This window comes from Engraulis encrasicolus, chromosome 18 (assembly GCF_034702125.1).
Source record: "Engraulis encrasicolus isolate BLACKSEA-1 chromosome 18, IST_EnEncr_1.0, whole genome shotgun sequence".
Lineage (NCBI taxonomy): Eukaryota > Metazoa > Chordata > Actinopteri > Clupeiformes > Engraulidae > Engraulis > Engraulis encrasicolus.
This window is the reverse complement of record NC_085874.1, coordinates 37,637,779-37,655,278: the sequence shown is the minus strand read 5'-3', so window position 1 is coordinate 37,655,278 and position 17,500 is coordinate 37,637,779. Positions and strand designations below refer to the sequence as shown.

Sequence of the window (17,500 nt, the reverse complement as noted above, 5' to 3'; positions counted from 1 at the left end):
TACACCGCGTTCCTGTGTGCAATGCATGATTTGTTTTTATGCATTCGAACCGTTTCGGACTGATAACGGACACGTTCTGTGGATGTACTGTGGATGTACGCGCCGTTGGTGTGCATGTACCGTCACAATAACCTGTGTGAAGAACCTTTCACATTTTCACAGTGCAGCACAGAACAGAATACACAGTGCCTCCAATACAGACAAGTCATAAAGAGCACACCTAAGGTGCATGCAAAGTTCACCTTCGGAGACATTTTCTAACTCACAGAGGTGAAGAATCATAAATCTTGACTGTGTATCAAACACTCCACTCCACGCCAGGTGCTGTCGGTGTAAGACGCTTCTTTGCACCTCCTGTTTTGCTTTGTTAGCTGAGGTTCATAATGATAGTTTGGTGTACTTTGATGTTTCATGCTGTGCAACATATTCATAATGGGTGGTGTCAGGAGAATTGCAGCATTCTGTTTTTCTGCTATGTTTAGCAAAATGCTTTTGTGTGGATCTTAGGGAAAGACAAGTAAAAGGAGGAGACAGATTGAGAGCAAAGGACTTGATTTAGCCTCCCTGCTGTACAGCAATAGCATTCTGTATAATGAGCTACATTTTAACTAGAGTCAAATGGAAGCTCATTGCACGAGGTTTGCAATCTAATGCAGAGTTTATGCACAATCACAAACAAACACTGGTTGCGCATTGAGAGAAACAAAGGATCTACGTGTACTACACTGCAGCCGATAAAAATGAGATGGAGTCAAGTGCCGCATGAGGGGTAATTAAATCTTTAATATCTAAGTAGGATGAATAATCACTTGCACTTCAATGAGTGGCTTAATCAATTTTAATTATGGCGCTGCACTTACAGTAAGATTGAACGCTAGATTGGACATGGTACTGGAAAAATGTCTGATGCACGATTTTGGGTCAATATAACACGTAATAGGAGTTGTCAGAACAGAAGAATCTAATCCAAGTTTCCCATACAAGGAAGCTGTTTGACAGAACATTACTATGAACAGGACTATGTTACACCCTGTTATTATTTTAAGTCTTTCTGCCTTCTTTTTGTCAAGTTAGAAGCGGGAATGTCAAAATTCGGTCTGTCCCACAATTCAATTTGCGGCCACTAGATTTCTAGGCTTGCAATGATGAAGAATCTTTTTTTTAAATCCTGGTTCCGGTTCACCACCGAAATGTAATCACTTGTTCCTTTGATCATTTCCAACAACCCCACAAAGTTCAAATCCAAATTCGTTTTTCGTACGTTTTTTACAAGTGTTATCCTGCTGACAAACAAACAGACAAACAAACCAGACAGACAAACAGACAGACAAACCACCGCGACCGGAAACATAGCCTCCTTGGCAGGAGGTAACGAATGGCTCGATCTTACTGTACCTCGTCCACGTTCTCGAAGGCGTTGATGATGTCGTAGGGCAGGCAGGAGAGCAGGTCGATGACGAACCAGGTCTTCAGGTAGTTCATGCGGATGAGCTTGGGGTCGGAGATGACCTCGCCGCCGGGCCCCACGAAGGTGGTGTGGAAGTTGAGCACGATGTCCACCAGGAAGATCACGTCCACCACGCTGTCCACCACTAGCCACGCCAGGTTGTTCTGCTTGGTCTTGAAGGACACGTTGTACGGTACCTACACGGAACAGAGACACATGTAGTATATGCTTTGGTTCTGCGCATATGTGAGTGCACGTCTGTGCCTCTTCCACTTCTGTCCCATTTTTTCCTAACAAGTTTCAGGTGCGCAGATTGCTGGCAGCTGTGCGCGCACACCTGGCGCTTCTGAGTGGAAATGCAGCGCAGGTGGACGGGAGCTTTATAAAGCCAGCCTGCGCCCACACTAAAGAAAGAGCACAAAGGTAATCGTTTTGCTGTTTCCGCTCTTGCCCTCGGCTGCGTGCCTCTGTGTGAGGACTTTAAAGCTGGCGGACTTTGCTCTCGTGACCTGATGTTGTTTTGTGTTTATGTTTGTTTAGTCTGCGTACGTTGTTTAATTGTACTGCTGCCCAGAAACCGACCAAGTAAAAAAATGAAAGTTAACTTGACTCTGTGGCCCCTCGTTTTATTGTCCTTTTGGGTCGTAACAGCTATTGTCCGTGTGTATACTGCATACCATGATGGCGGTGTAGAAGGTGAGGATGAGGATGATCCAGTCCCAGGTGGTCTTGAAGGTGCAGTAGTGCAGGATGATGTGGGGCGGCGTCTTGGGGGCCTCCTGCTTGTACTGGGGCAGGATCTCTGAGCCCAGTTGGAGAGCCTGCAGGGGGCGGCAGCACATGATGGGAGAAGAGGAGGAGGATGGGGGAGGATGGGGGAGGGGGGGGGCATGGGTGGGTGTGTGTGTGTGGGGGGGGGGCGTGTGTGTGTGTGTGTGTGTGTGTGTGTGTGTGTGTGTGTGCGAGAGAGAGAGAGAGAGAGAGAGAGAGAGAGAGAGAGAGAGAGAGAGAGAGAGAGAGAGAGAGAGAGAGAGAGAGAGAGAGAGAGAGAGAGAGAGAGAGAGAAGGACAGAAAAAGGGGTCAAATGAAATGGGAGGGAAATGAGATGGGGAAAGAAAGAAAGAAAGATCAGTATATACAGAGTACTATACAGTTACTCAACTACAGTGAGACAAGAAACATGAAAGAGAACATAATTCAAAAATGTCAGTAACTTCAGTAAAAACTTCATTCATGGCCGGCAACAAAATGCATTCCAAAGCTTTCATGTGTCACTTAGATTGGTGTTCCATCTATGACGAGCTCCGAAACTTTAAAACTTTTAAAAGCTGCAGCGCATACGCTAAGGACTTGCATACAAAGACACATGTAATGCTTTTCATTTCTCCAGGAGAAACTAGGCTAACCAGCACCCCACAGAATTTGAAAGCCATTGCTGTAGCATGCAGCACACATGACTGTCTACAGAGGCATTTAGAGTTAGACAGCCTGCTGTACCGTTGTCTCTGTAGTTTTCCCCCTCCTTGGAGAAAAAAATAACCCATTAACTCAGCGTATGCAATATTTAAAAGGGGGGGAAGGGAGGGCGGGAAGGGAGAGTTGGGGGGGTAGTTAGTTCATAGCATCATGGGAAATAAGACGGCAAGCCAGTAGGGCCACAAGAGTTCTCCTAGACTAGAGTCTGGCATGTTACATGCATCAGTGCCAAACAGTGAGTACATTTTGTGCGACAGGAGGAGAGGTGGGGGAGAGTGCATTACGCACGGCTGTGTGTCCAATGGTACGGAGTTAAAAGCGGCAAGGTGGTGGTGGTGGTGGTGGTGGTGGTGGAGGGGTGTATGTAACTGGGGCTGACACCCTACCATTAGGCCACAACCAGGGAAGCCGACAGGGGGGGGACAAAGGGGTCTGTTGTCCCGGCCCAGGGAGAGAGAGAGGGGGCCCCAAAATGGGGTCCTCATTACATTGTATGTATTGGATGGTGTGGGGGGCGTCTTTCGGATGACTTTGTCCTGGGCCCAGCAAAAAGCTGTCAGCGGCCCTGGCCACAATCATTGCATACTTGGCCTACCACCACAACCCACCCGCAACCCTGTCCCCCCGCAACACCTAAGTGCATTGAGAGAAGAAAATGGCACACTGCATACAGTGCAATCAGGTCAGTAAACACCCTTTGCATTGTGCAATTCTGCATTTATACATACTGAATGGGCATATAAAGTTTCGCCTTGAATTCGCTGTATTCACTCTGGACGTGACATTGACATGTTTGATTTAGCTAATCACATAAACACGCTGGCTTGACAGCCTGGGACATTCAGAGCTATCAACATTCCAATTGGTTTTCGCCAATGCATGCGTCTCCTTTGTCTTAATGCTGTCTTGGCCAGGACTCCCTGGAAGAAGAGGTTTTTACCTCAATGGGACCTTCCTGGTTAAATAAAGGTCAAAATAAAAAAAATAAAAAATAAAATAATAAAGTTAAGTATGCCGGTTGGGAGAGAGGCAGTGAAAATACATGGCATGGGAGAGGGGTGGGGAGGTGCTAGACCAGGAGGAGGAGAGGCTAATGGCACATTCCCCAACGGTGAGAGGTGGGATGTTTCTGAGCTCCTACTTGCTGAAATGCATTGGAACACCTGTTGAAGTGGAATGGTCAAGTTGCGAGCTGGGGCAAGATCGAAGCAAACTGACTACGTCCCATTGACAATCGTGATGTCATCACAGCAATGACAGCGTACAGTGTTGGGGATAGTTTATGTTGCACATCACTCAGCAATCATCATTCTATGGACAAATAAAGTTGATTCGGACAGGTTAAGGTTGCAAAAGCGCCCGTGAACCTTTCTAAGGTGCAGTTATATTGGCATTGCCTCTTTCAAAGATGAAATGCGGCTAAATGAAAAAAACGCATGGTGTTGTTTACACCTCATTGTATGCTGACATCTTTGAGAAGTGGATATGTATTTTGTCCCTCCATGTTTGTAGTTTGTTTGACTTGCTGGTTGGAACGCTTTCAAGTGGGAGGGTAGCTGACTCCTGGTTGCATATTGGGAAGCTACCACTGCTGGGGAATGCGGCATCATGCCTTGTCCACACCAAGAGCAACCAATGCTGCCTGGCGTAGAAGTTTCGCCTTGAATTCGCTGTATTCACTCTGGACGTGACATTGACATGTTTGATTTAGCTAATCACATAAAAGGTCTGGCTTGACAGCCTGGGACATTCGGAGCTATGAACATTCCAATTGGTTTTCGCCAAACCCGCGTCATAGCTCATTACCATAATATTAGCTGACTTTTTATTGATAAAATTCGCTCTGGTCGCTCAGGGCAATGAGAGGCTAAGACAAGCAGGGCCGGCGATAGGCACAGGCAGACAAGGCGGTCGCCAAGGGCACCAAATGTCATGGGGGCACCATAGTAAAGCCGAAAAATCAGACAGAATGAGAACGTCAAGTGAAGTAAAACATTAAACTTTACATTGATGCTCATTATTCAAGGACTCTCAGAATACGGTACATGCACAGTAAATGTTAGATCAGCTGTGTATGATGCCATGTTCACAGATGCCAATTTCTATGTTCATAAAAAGTAAAGGGGTTGCTCGTCTAGGGCCCCGAATTGATGAGAACCGGCCCTGGACATGAGACATTTGCTTCGTCTACATGACGGTTTTAATTCCAAATGAATAATTCAGAATTAAATAGTTCTCTCGAATTTACTCTGATATTTCATTTAATTCCAAATTAAGAGGTGTTAACATGGCATTTTTAAAGCAGAATTAGGCTCTATTCAGAATTAAAGTCAGTCAATTCCGAATGAAATGTCTCATGTAAACGTAGCAAATGTCAGACACTCTCAGTTTTATTTTTGACTTTCAAGTAGGCTGTGCATGGTGAATTGTGATGTCATGGAGATGTGTGTATGTCCACAATCTGTGTGTGTGTGTGTGTGTGTGTGTGTGTGTGTGTGTGTGTGTGTGTGTGTGTGCATGCGTGCGTGCGTGCGTGCGTGCGTGTGTTCGTGACACTCACCTCGGCCAGTTGTGAGTTTTGTTGCTAAGTGTGTGTGTGTGTGTGTGTGTGTGTGTGTGTGTGTGTGTGTGTGTGTGTGTGCGTGCATGTGTGCTTGCGTGCGTGCATGCGTGCGTGCGTGACACTCACCTCGGCCAGTCGTGAGTTTTGTAGCTGAGTGTGTGTGTGTGTGTGTGTGTGTGTGTGTGTGTGTGTGTGTGTGTGTGTGTGTGCGTGCGTGCGTGTGTGCATGACACTCACCTCGGCCAGTTGTGAGTTTTGTAGCTGAGTGTGTGTGTGTGTTTGTGCGTGTGTGTGTGCGTGCATGCGAGCGTGTATGCGTGCGTGCGTGCGTGCCACTCACCTCGGCCAGTCGTGAGTGTTTGTGCGTGACCTCGGTCTTGTTCATAGGAGCCAGCTGCTGAAGGGTGCCCCGGTTGGTGGTCAGGGCCCGCGTCAGCCGGGCGAACTTAGTCCATCCTGACAACACACACACACACGCGCGTACACACACACACACACACACATACAAGTACACACGTACACACACACACACATAGAGGTGCGCACAGAGGCGCACACAGGTGCACACACACACACACGCAACACACACAGACACACACACACACACACACACACACACACACACACACACACACACACACACACACACACACACACACACACACACACACACACACACATACACACACACACACACACACACAACAAGACAAAGCCATGTCTCACTCAGAGGAAAGAGAGAGAAACCATAGTAATAAAAAAGGCCCAAATGTCTCACAGGGGGCCATTTTATTTTGATAGTCCACCGGCAGACACTTAACACTAAAAGTTTCATAAATTGATTTGTTTAATATCACCTCACACGAAGTAAACCACTATAAATCTCTTACAGTAATCGTGGTCTTATAGTAGGACTCTGTCTTGTAGTAAAAGAGGCTGTTACAATGAGAGGATGTTCATTTTTAAAGTTGAAGTGTTAAGTTATAAGTTTATGTGTGCATTAAAAAAAGTCAAGTGCTAGTACTGAATGAAAAGAACTATGACGACAGTAAGGAGGTGAACCAGTCTTATTAGTATTGCACGGTGGTAAAAAGTGGTTTTCATTTCTTACCGGTGCTACCCAGTTGTGCAGTCTACTTTTTTGAAGTGGGTATACTGTATATTTGAGCATTTTTTGAAGTGGGTATACTGTATATATTTGTGCTATTCAAAATAATGGATCAATCCATTTTAAAGCGATGGTTCGGAGTAGAATCACCCTAATGCCATTTGAACCGTGACACCCATCCACCTTTACACCCGAAGTGTTTTCTGCCGCAGGCTTACATCAACAGAGTTGCCCTGTTATTCGATGTTTATTCCGGATAGCTTGACTCAAGCGCATATGGATCCTGGGCACCGTCTCCAAACTTTGCCCACAAAAATAACATGTCATGACACCAAACTTCTACAGTATAACAAATGTGGTTTGTACTCCCAAAAAGATGAATTTGAAACTTTGTACATAGTCCAGGAGTTTATTAGTAACAACACACGAGACGATTAGCTTTTCTGCTGCTAAACATCCGTCGACGTCACTTCCTCCAGCTGGGACTTTGTTGATGGAAACAAATACACGTGAGTCCGGAGGGCGGAAAACTCAAAAAGACAGCTTGCGCTACAACTAGAAATTAACCACTTCGGATTTAAATTTTACCACGTTTAATAAATAGAAGACGATGCCACACTCGTGCATATATCCTGGCTGTGGACTAAAACACAAACCTGTGTATTTGTTTCCATCAACAAAGCTGGAGGAAGTAACGTCGACGGATGTTTAGCAGCAGAAAAGCTAATCGTCTCGTGTGTTGTTACTAATAAACTCCTGGAATATGTACAAAGTTTCAAATTCATCTTTTTGTGAGTACAAACCACATTTGTTATACTGTAGAAGTTTGGTGTCATGACATGTTATTTTTGTGGGGAAAGTTTGGAGACGGTGCCCAGGATCCATATGCGCTTGAGTCAAGCTATCCGGAATAAACATCGAATAACACGGCAACTCTGTTGATGTAAGCCTGCGGCAGAAAACACTTCGGGTGTAAAGGTGGATGGGTGTCACGGTTCAAATGGCATTAGGGTGATTCTACTCCGAACCATCGCTTTAAGTGGGTATACCCACCCGTATACCCGCGTTCAACACCCGCAAACAAACAATAAAAAAACAACGTTAACTTAATGTGCACTACAGATCTATAGCACTGTATGACTATTTCAGGTTTCTCTTCATAGGAGGACCCTTGTCTCAAATGGCGTAGTGTGCTTGCACAGGTTTTCTCCTTAAATAGCAGACTTTACTTTTTTCAAATGTGAGATTTTGGGCAGCATTAAACCTATTCTCTTACAGGTACTGCGCACCAGCTGTAATTTTTATACCGGTGCTACGCACTTGTGCGCACCCGTCGACGTTCCCCCCTGGTATTGCAGAACAACAAAGCCTTTACTGCCGTAGATTGACTGGATACTCTAGCTAACGTCAGTGAACAGGAAGGAGGACTGTTGTGTTTCTTTTGTTAATGACGCACAGACTCATTCACAGGGTTGCTCAGGTGCAGTTAACAGAAGTAATAATGTTCGGCCTCACATGCACTCACATCCCATCTATTCCAACACTAACAAAGACACAGACAAAGAGAGAGAGAGAGAGAGAGAGAGAGAGAGAGAGAGAGAGAGAGAGAGAGAGAGAGAGAGAGACAGAGAGACAGAGAGACAGAGACAGAGACAGAGACAGAGACACAGGCAGAGAGAAACTAAGAGGTGAGGAAGTGAAACATACACCCAAAACACACACAAACACACACACACAGACACACACAGACACACACACACACACACACGCACACAAACACACACAGACACACACACACACACACACACACACACACACACACACACACACACACACACACACACACACACACACACACACACACACATGTCCACACATACACACACACGCCCACACATACCTGCACACACACACACACACACACACACACACACACACACACACACACACACACACACACACACACACACACACACACACACACACACACACACACACACACACACACACACACACACACACACACACACACACACACACGTGGACATGCACATGTGCACACATTATCAAGTGCTGTCTTGGGCTGCCTCCAGGCTGCCAAACTCAATCTTAGACACAAAGAACCCCAGCAAACTTATTTCCCATCGGCCTCTTTCCCATCTCCCCCCCTAGCCATCCTTTTCTTTAGTGGAGGAGAGAGAGAGAGAGAGAGAGAGAGAGAGAGAGAGAGAGAGAGAGAGAGAGACCCCTCTCCCCTCCTATCTCTGTTCTTCATTCCATTAATATTCTCCTCCTCTCTTTACCACTCACTTTTCTGTGGAGCAGAGGTGGCCAAAGTAAAAAATCTAGCATCACCGTTCGTTCTGGCCAGGCTATTGTAGTCAAGTTCTTGCTGCTTATTATTCGTCATATTTAGTGTTCTAGATAAGCTTATCAACTCTCCTTGCTCTTCTTTGGTCAGTTTCATATTTGGCACCTTTTAAAAGTTCTCAGTTTTGTTCCCAACTCTCGTTACTCGTCCCGCAACCCACCACCTCCCCAGCTCCAACTTGCCGGGCTACTCCTTGTCATGTTGCCTGCTCTGTTCATGTGGGAATTGTTTGCGCTCCTAATTTTAAATTGGGTAAGCATTCCCTATGCTGCTGCTGTCCCCTGAATCTCTGCTTTCCTTGGAAAACCAGGGGACTCCTCCGAACAGAGTCATACCGCCAATTGCATTCTGAATTTCTTGGCTTTTTGCACTGAGGAAGGTCTGGTGACCGAAAACGTTTTGCACTTTTGGGTAGCACCTTGGTCACTTGTACATATGTAAAGCAATAAATCAATTATTGCATCGGCTGCTGGTGTGCGAGTTCTACTCTTTGTTTCTGTGGATTATCGCTTTGGAACCAACGCACAAGGACTGGAGTTACTGGCGCGACACCCCTCTGTCTTTTGCCCCCTTCTTTTTATACAGAAATTTCTACTGAATCCTGCACCTTCTCAACAGATGAGCGGTGGCCTATCACAACTTAAGTTATCTAGCACATATGTGAAATGAATGGGCTGTTGACGACTGTGGTCTGGGACAATGTAATCTGAATGCCGCCACTCACCCCGCCCCCCCAACCAATACATAGAGGGTGGATTCCAATATGCGGACATCCGTCCTCCCTTGCTCACTTGCCTGCTTGTGACCTCATGACGATGTCACTGACATCAAGTGGAGTACGGGAGTGTGCATATTAGAATGCAGCCAGAATGTAATGAGGATTCAGTTCTGCGACTGACCCTGTTGTCCACCACCGTTGGCTCCCCTGCCTCCACCAATATCCTGCCTTCTTCACATGCTCCCTCTGCGGATCTATACATATTAGTATCATTCTCAGTGATGGGAACAATGCAGTCTTTAGTTACAATCTATTTCCACATATCCCAAATGATTTGGTTTTTACCCGTCCAATTCAACCAAGTGATTTGCTGGTAGAAAGATCACCTGGTTGAATTGGAAGTCATTTGAAAAATGTGGCACTGAATTGTAACTAATAAATCCGTTTTGCCCATCACTGACAATCTATCTCTTTATTTCCACCTCCGTCTGTCTACTGCAGTGATTCTCAAAGTGTGGTCCGGGGACCACTGGTGGTCCGCGACAGAGCTCAGGTGGTCCGCAAGGGAATTTCTACTTTTCTAAGACAAGCAAGCACTAGTCTATATTTGTAACATTATTACAAAGCCAAACATGCCTGAAGTCATATTTTCACCACAATAAGACTGGCTTGCAAATGTGAATAAAAAGTAAGTGATCTGCATCAAAATTAACAGTGTCAAATTAGCACCAGTCAACTGTCAATTCAGTTGGGGACAAAGTGGTCCTCTGTCTGAAAAAGTTTGAGAATCACTGGCCTACTGTATGTACTGCTATTTGAGTAGCATTGATTTTCCAGCAAAGTGTTTGAGCAAAGCCACTTTAGCCACTTTGGAGAACGAGCTTCTCGTGATTGCGCGGCTCTTGCAGGAGAAAGGCTGCATGGGGTCGCGCGACCACTGCACGCGAGAAGCTGAGATTAAAATGTGAAGTAGCGTGTTTGGGTAAGGTCGCTGACCGTGGTGCTGAACTACTGCCGAGTAGCGTGTTTGGGCAAGGTCACTGGCCGTGGTGCTGAACTACTGTACTGCCGAGCTCAACATCGCTACGGATGGATTTAAACTTTTCTCGTGCTCGGGAGTAAGGGGCTCCAGTGTGGTTTAATCATTCTCAAATAAAGAATGCCATGGAGAAAGACAGAGACAGAGACAGAGACAGAGAATGAGAGAAAGAGAGATCATCGCAGATAGATCAAAATTGGTCTAAAACAACGCTGAACAAACATGGATGGTGTGTGGATGTGTGCTGCAATGTGTGCATGTGTGTGTGTGTACCGGAGTGTGTGTGTGTGTGTGTGTGTGTGTGTGTGTGTGTGTGTGTGTGTGTGTGTGTGTGTGTGTGTGTGTGTGTGTGTGTGTGTGTGTGTGTGTGTGTGTGTGTGTGTGTGTGCAGGTATGTGCGTGTTTGTGCGTGTGTGTGCGTGTTTCTATGGGGAGGTGTGTGTGTGTGTGTCTACGTGTGCGTGTGCGCGTGCGTGTGCGAGTGCGTGTGTGTGTGTGTGTGTACGCGCACGTATGTGTGTGTGTGTGTGTGTGTGTGTGTGTGTGTGTGTGTGTGTGTGTGTGTGTGTGTGTGTGTGTGTGTGTGTGCGTGCGTGCGTGCATGTGTGTGTGTGAATATAGAGGCAGGGTGCCTGCTTTGATGCCCACACTCATTAATCTCACCCAGCTACGTGTCATGAAGTTTCTCTCTTTCATTTCCCTCTCTCTCTCCTTCCCTCTCTTTCCCTTCCCCTCTCTTCTCCTGTCTTTCTTTCTCTCCCTCTCTCCTTCTTCTCCCGCTCCCCCCTTCTCTTCCTCACTCTCTCATTTCTCTGTCTCTCTCCCTCCCTCCCTCTCTCCTTTCTACGCTCTCCTCCTGTCTTTCTCTTCCTCCATCCCTCCCTCCCTCCCTCACTCTCCTTCTTCTCCCTCTCCCCCCTTCTCTTCCTCACTCTCTCATTTCTCTTAAGTCTGTTATGTCCTCAGGTCCCCCACATAACCAACCAAGCTAGTTCAAGCTAGTTAGACATGAAAAGTACAGCAAGACTTCCCAGTGTGAGCTTCCTAACACACACAGCATGGCAGCGCTAACAGAGGAGTTTAGGCTTACTTGCATTGGGCTGGCTACAGGGGTGAAAGTCTTTTTTTGTTTCTTACCGGTGCCACTCCCCTCCCCACCCTAGCCTGGTCCAGACCATCCCATAATACTACCATTTGCATTTCGTATTCGTGGTCTGGACTTTGTTTGATCTGACGCGATTGCAGGAAGCAGGAAGGAGATTTTCGGAATTTTTTAACTTATAAGTTGTTGAACAAACATGTCTGACGTCTATCTATGGCGATGTAGGAGCGTTTAACAGACTTGTCTGACAGAACATCCTACCGTAGGATAAAATTACAATTTAGGACCGTTTGTCAGAACACCGGTGAAAATCCTACCGGTCAACAACGCTCCACAGAAGACAGGTACCAGACGTAGTGCGGAGCCAAGTGTCTTGGCGGAAGCACGTAGGATGGCGCACGAGGCTATCCCCACCCACAAACAAACAATAAACAAACAAAATAATCTTACTTTTTTCAAATGTGGGTTTTTGGGCAGCATTAATCCTATTCTCTTACCGGTACTGTGCACCAGCTGTGAATTTTATCCCGGTATTCCGCAACCGTCTACTCTCACCCCTGGCCGGCTCACGAACCCTCCTCCAATAGCGCAGTGTAATTTTGGGGTTGGACATAAAGACTGTAGGTCTAAATGCAGTGGGTGTCCAAGACAAAATCAAGAGGCACAAAACAGGGCCCTATCGTGGCCTAACGGTAGGGCACTGGGTTACTACACCGGCGACCCGGGTTTGATTCCCCAGGCACCCAGGTCATTTGCTGATCCTTCCCTATGTCTCTTCCCACATTCACTTCCGGTCATAATCTCCACTTTTCCTATCAGCCCCTAAAAATATATTTTAAAAAAAGAGTCATAAAACAGATCAAACACCTTTGATGTAATAGCCTGGTCCTGACCATCCCATAATGCTAACATTTCATTTCGTATTCATGGTCTGGAGGTTGTTTGATCTGACGCGATTGCAGGAAGCGGGAAGGACATTTTCTGAAAAATCAGAATAAGTTGTTGAACACCAGCCAAATCCTGCCGCTCAACATCGCTCCACAAAAAACAGGTACCAGACGTACAGTAGTGCAGAGCCAAGTCTCTTGGCGGAAGTACGTAGGATAGTGCGCGAGGCTAGGTCCAGCAAGGATGACAATGATGATTAACATGAGATAATATCAGATCAGTCTTCCTAACAAGCATGACTACCAACCTGACTACTGCACCACCCCCCAGCATGATAAGGGGATTTCATCGTGAAAAGTGACTGGATCTGCCCCGTGTCAATCAGGATACTGATGTACTGTGTTTTCGGTTGGTCAGACAAATGTGACTTTATTTTATGGTTCACTATAACAGGTACAGTGTAATAACCAGTGTAACAATAATCAATACCATGTAATATCAGTGTAACACCATGTACCAATTTTTTTTACTTATATCATGTATTTGTGTGTAATTAACTGGTATTAAATATTGTTACAGTACACTTGTTATTATACTGTACCAAATTTGTTACATCCACTGTAATAGTGAACCATTAAAATAAAGTCTTACCCACATGTGTATAATTTGTAGCAAAACACAAATGTGTATGATTAATTAAAGAAAATAATAACACGTAATGTATAGACAAAAGGTGGTATATGGATGAATGGTGACATTTGGGCAAAATAGATAGCATGTCGGCCTACTAATAGCCTATGCGTGATGGCCGCAGCTCAAATGGAGGAGGTTGTGCTTACTTCATGCAATTTCCTCTGTGCTGGCACAATCCTCCTGACTCCTTCAAATGGAGCACATATACAGCCAAGATATACCCCCATAATGAGCTTAGATGAGCCATTACTGCTCTTACGTAAACCTTATATGGTGGTGGACCCAAATCTGATTATGAATCCTCCTTGGGTATACACAAGCAAAGAAAAACAATGCAATAGAAAGCAGAGAGAAACTTTTTGGCTTTATGACTATTGTTATTATTATTGTACTTTTTTCTGGTTCCACTTTATATTAAAGTGTATTGCTGTGTGTTGTAGTTACATAAGTCAAAGTAATATATATGTCCTTTATAGACCATAGTGCTTGTACACTCACTGCATGTATATACATGTATGTAGGCTACTTGCAACAGCCTACACTATTGTATAAAAGCATGGCGTACTTATGAATTAAATATGAATTAATTATATATAAGAGTATCCTTCTTTCTGGACACTGTTTCATCTTTCTCCTCTTTAGTCTTTTATAATTTTGTAAAGATGACGAAAATGGTACTGTACATATTCATCCTTTTTTTAACTTTCTTCTTTTCTTTTTTTGTCATTTTCTTCCTCCCCCTGTTTTCGCCTTCTTCCTTTCCTTTCCTTTTTTCTTTTCCTTTTCAATTTTTGCTTATTTTTTATCGGTGCTATTGCTCTCTTACAGCTTGTTCATAGCTATGTCTTCTTCCTCTTCCTCCTCCTCTTCTTCTTCTTCTTCTTCTTCTTCTTCTTCTTCTTCTTCTTCTTCTTCTTCTTCTTCTTCTTCTTCTTCTTCTTCTTCTTCTTCTTCTTCTTCTTCTTCTTATGTCTGTATGATCTGCACTTGTTCTGTATATTTCCTGTGCACTTTGTATTTGCTAGTGATGTTGGCTATGATTATGTCCTCGTTTGTAAGTCGCTTTGGTTATAAAGCGTCTGCCAAATGCAATGCAATGTAATGTAATGTAATCTTATGTGCAAGCTGCTACACACCTTAAGTTCCTTCGAGATGAATAAACGAAACTGCTCTACTCTACTGCTCTACTCTTAAATTTTTTCTTCTTTGTTTCATTCCTCCTCCTTTCTTCTTTTTTTCCCTTCCTCACCCCCTTGCTACATCAGCATTATTGAGAGAGCACTGTATCCGACCGTAGCCACAGCATGGAAGGGAGGAATCAGTCATGCAGACTGATTGGTGAGGACCAGGGCTAGACGGAGAAATAGGGCCCGGTCACTTTTGGCTTAGTAAAGGGCCCCCTCAAAATTAGCGGCGTAGAACTGACTCACCAGTGGGCCCCTCACCCTTGTGGGCCCCTTTTTTCAGAAATGTTAAAAAAAAAGATTTATTTTTTTTTTAAATTCTGAAACTGTGCGGGACCCATCGGGAAATGCCCGCTATGCCAGATGGCCTCCAGCCCTGGTGAGAACCACAAAAATAGCTCGCTGCACCGACTGACTGACTGTCCGACCGACAAAACCCCTCCCACCCAGCCACCCACCGACCATCATCTCGCTCCTTTTCAGGCAGGAACATGAGGGAAAAAATGGGGGAAAAGAAAGAGAGAGAAAGGAGAGCAACATATGGAGCTCAGTGAAGTGGGAAGGCAGTGTTCATCTGCATGCACACACAGCACTTAGCAATGCAGCTCGGCAGCTCCATCAGCCTGTCTGTCTATCAGTGTCAGCCGGACGGGACGAGGTCGTAAGGGAACTATTTAAGGGACGGGCGCATGGTGAATCATGTGATGACGGTGTGGTTCTTTGAGCACAGCGAGCTACTGTATCTTTGGCACTTATTGCTTAGGTGTGTACTGTACTTTTTGTGTTAAGGTGTACTTGTTTGTTAAACTGCTTTTACACATTACTTACTCAGACTCATGGTGCGTGTCAATTTAAATGAAGATCTACTCAGTGTGAAGCATACAGATAGAGAATGAAGAGGAGAAAGCAGCAGGCTGACAGATACCTGTAAGTCAACTGATATTCAGACAGATACTGTATGTCAATATGTTCAGAAATGATTAATCGATGAGGAATTGTGTACATACTGTATTAGGATTACCCATTGATGACCAAAGTGTTAAGTAAAAGTTAAAAAACAGCATACTGATTGAAGGAGTCATCAGAAAGGGCAACTATTGAATTTTCTTCAATAGATCTCCTGACACTAAGGGGATAATTAAAAAGTGTTCATTATAAAATTCATTCCTTGGGGCCGCCGGGTCTCTGTGAGCTAGGGAGCCATACCACTGGTTCGGCCCCCTTGAACCAAAAAGAGTTCGACAATATTACAGTCTCACATCAAAAACACCAAACACCAAACACAAACCTGCCTTTTTTCACCTAAAGAACATCCCCAGGCTCCGGACCACTCTCTGACTCTGTGACCGAAACACTCATTCATGCCTTCATAACTTCCCACCTGAGCTACTGCAATGAAATACTGTATGGCCTACCCAATTAAGGAGTTGTTTATACATACCCGGGTATTTTGATCAACAAACATTTTTGTTCTCGACGCTTACCAAAATATTTTCGTTGACATCATAGGCAAATACTAGCCTGGCGACGCCATCCATGTACTCCACCCAAAGATTTTGGCTCCGCACATCGTCTGGCAAAAGCCTCGAGCTCGGTTCTCTCAGTGTTTAGCCAATCAACAAACAGTTGAGAGTGGTGACGTAGAACTCACCCGCGAGCTCCGTTACTGATTGGTTATGGTTGGTTATTCACACTTTCATTTTGTTATTTGTATGCTTTTACGACACTATAACGTAACATGCACGCTAATAAAGCACAATATGGGTTTTAATTTGAGTTTGAAACTTCAATTAATTTAAACGATAAGAGTAAGATCAGACCATCTTCCACCGTCCATGGAGACAGATTCCTCATGGCTTTTGACAGACTGATTGACGGAGTCAACAGTCGGCTATTCGCCCAGGCTAGGCAAATACGCATATATATGCTGCTCAGAGCTCTCATATACGTTAAGCTGTGCGTGGCAAGGGGAACGCCATTCAAGTCTCTGATTATATATACTGTAGGCCTAAAAACGCTAACCGGAGTTTTTAAAAATCTCCACTTTTGCCAGAGTTTTTTTTAAAGCTTCGTTTATAGAGGCAAACCCGTATAAACCGTATAAACAGCCCCTAACTTAGGCAATTTTTTGGCCTTTAATATTGTTAGATTTTCCATTAAGAGTTTGTCCGCTAGTATTGCTACAAATACATTCCTAGACTAAGACTATGTTGGTTGGGGGGTCACGAAAATTTCCAAAAGGGGGTCCCCGCTGAAAAAGTTTGGGAACCACTGAACTACTACAACCCTACTACCTATTATTATTATTATTATTATTACTATTATTATTATTATTATTATTATTATTATAACTATTATTATTACATTAAAAGAGTCCATAGCAAGTTATGTATCTTGCTACATCTTAGTTCTGGTCTTGTAATCCCCTTTTTGATTAGCAGCACATTCTCAGAGGAGCCCAAAGAGCCAGACTTGTGGAGCATGCAGAGGAAAACAAGCTAATTAGCTATCCACACTCCATTATCAGTTCTCTCTCTCTCTCTCTCTCTCTCTCTCTCTCTCTCTCTCTCTCTCTCTCTCTCTCTCTCTCAATCCATCCTTCTCTCTCACCTTTCCATACCCACACACGAGGCTCGAACGCTTTTAACTTGAGCCAATTAAGCCGTCATTGCATGTCTGCTGCACCAACTTAGGATGGACATGGATCGCAGCCAGGAGAGAAGACATCTGTCTGTCAATTTTTAGGGTGTAGTAGGCTAGTTAATGCGCTGCATTCTTCCGTGTGGTGTGTCTCCAGTTGAAAAAACTTAAATCTTCAAACTTCAAACTTAAAACTAAAAAAACTTGCAAGTGAAGAGGTGGATTGCACTTAGGTTCTTATTTTTTAAAAAGAAGAAAAGAAGAACCTGA

The 17,500-nt window shown here is 44.6% G+C and overlaps 1 protein-coding gene across 1 annotated transcript in view; it reads right to left on the bottom strand.

Annotated features, from left to right (window-relative positions):
* The window catches only part of kcnh5a (potassium voltage-gated channel, subfamily H (eag-related), member 5a), a 239,568-nt gene that overhangs the window by 144,344 nt on the left and 77,724 nt on the right, over positions 1-17,500 (bottom strand). The window contains exons 5-7 of the mRNA XM_063222171.1: positions 5,828-5,943; positions 2,125-2,268; positions 1,396-1,644 (exon numbers count right to left, since the gene is read on the bottom strand). Of these exons, the coding sequence (XP_063078241.1) occupies positions 1,396-1,644; positions 2,125-2,268; positions 5,828-5,943 (509 nt within the window). The remainder of the gene's footprint in view (positions 1-1,395; positions 1,645-2,124; positions 2,269-5,827; positions 5,944-17,500) is intronic.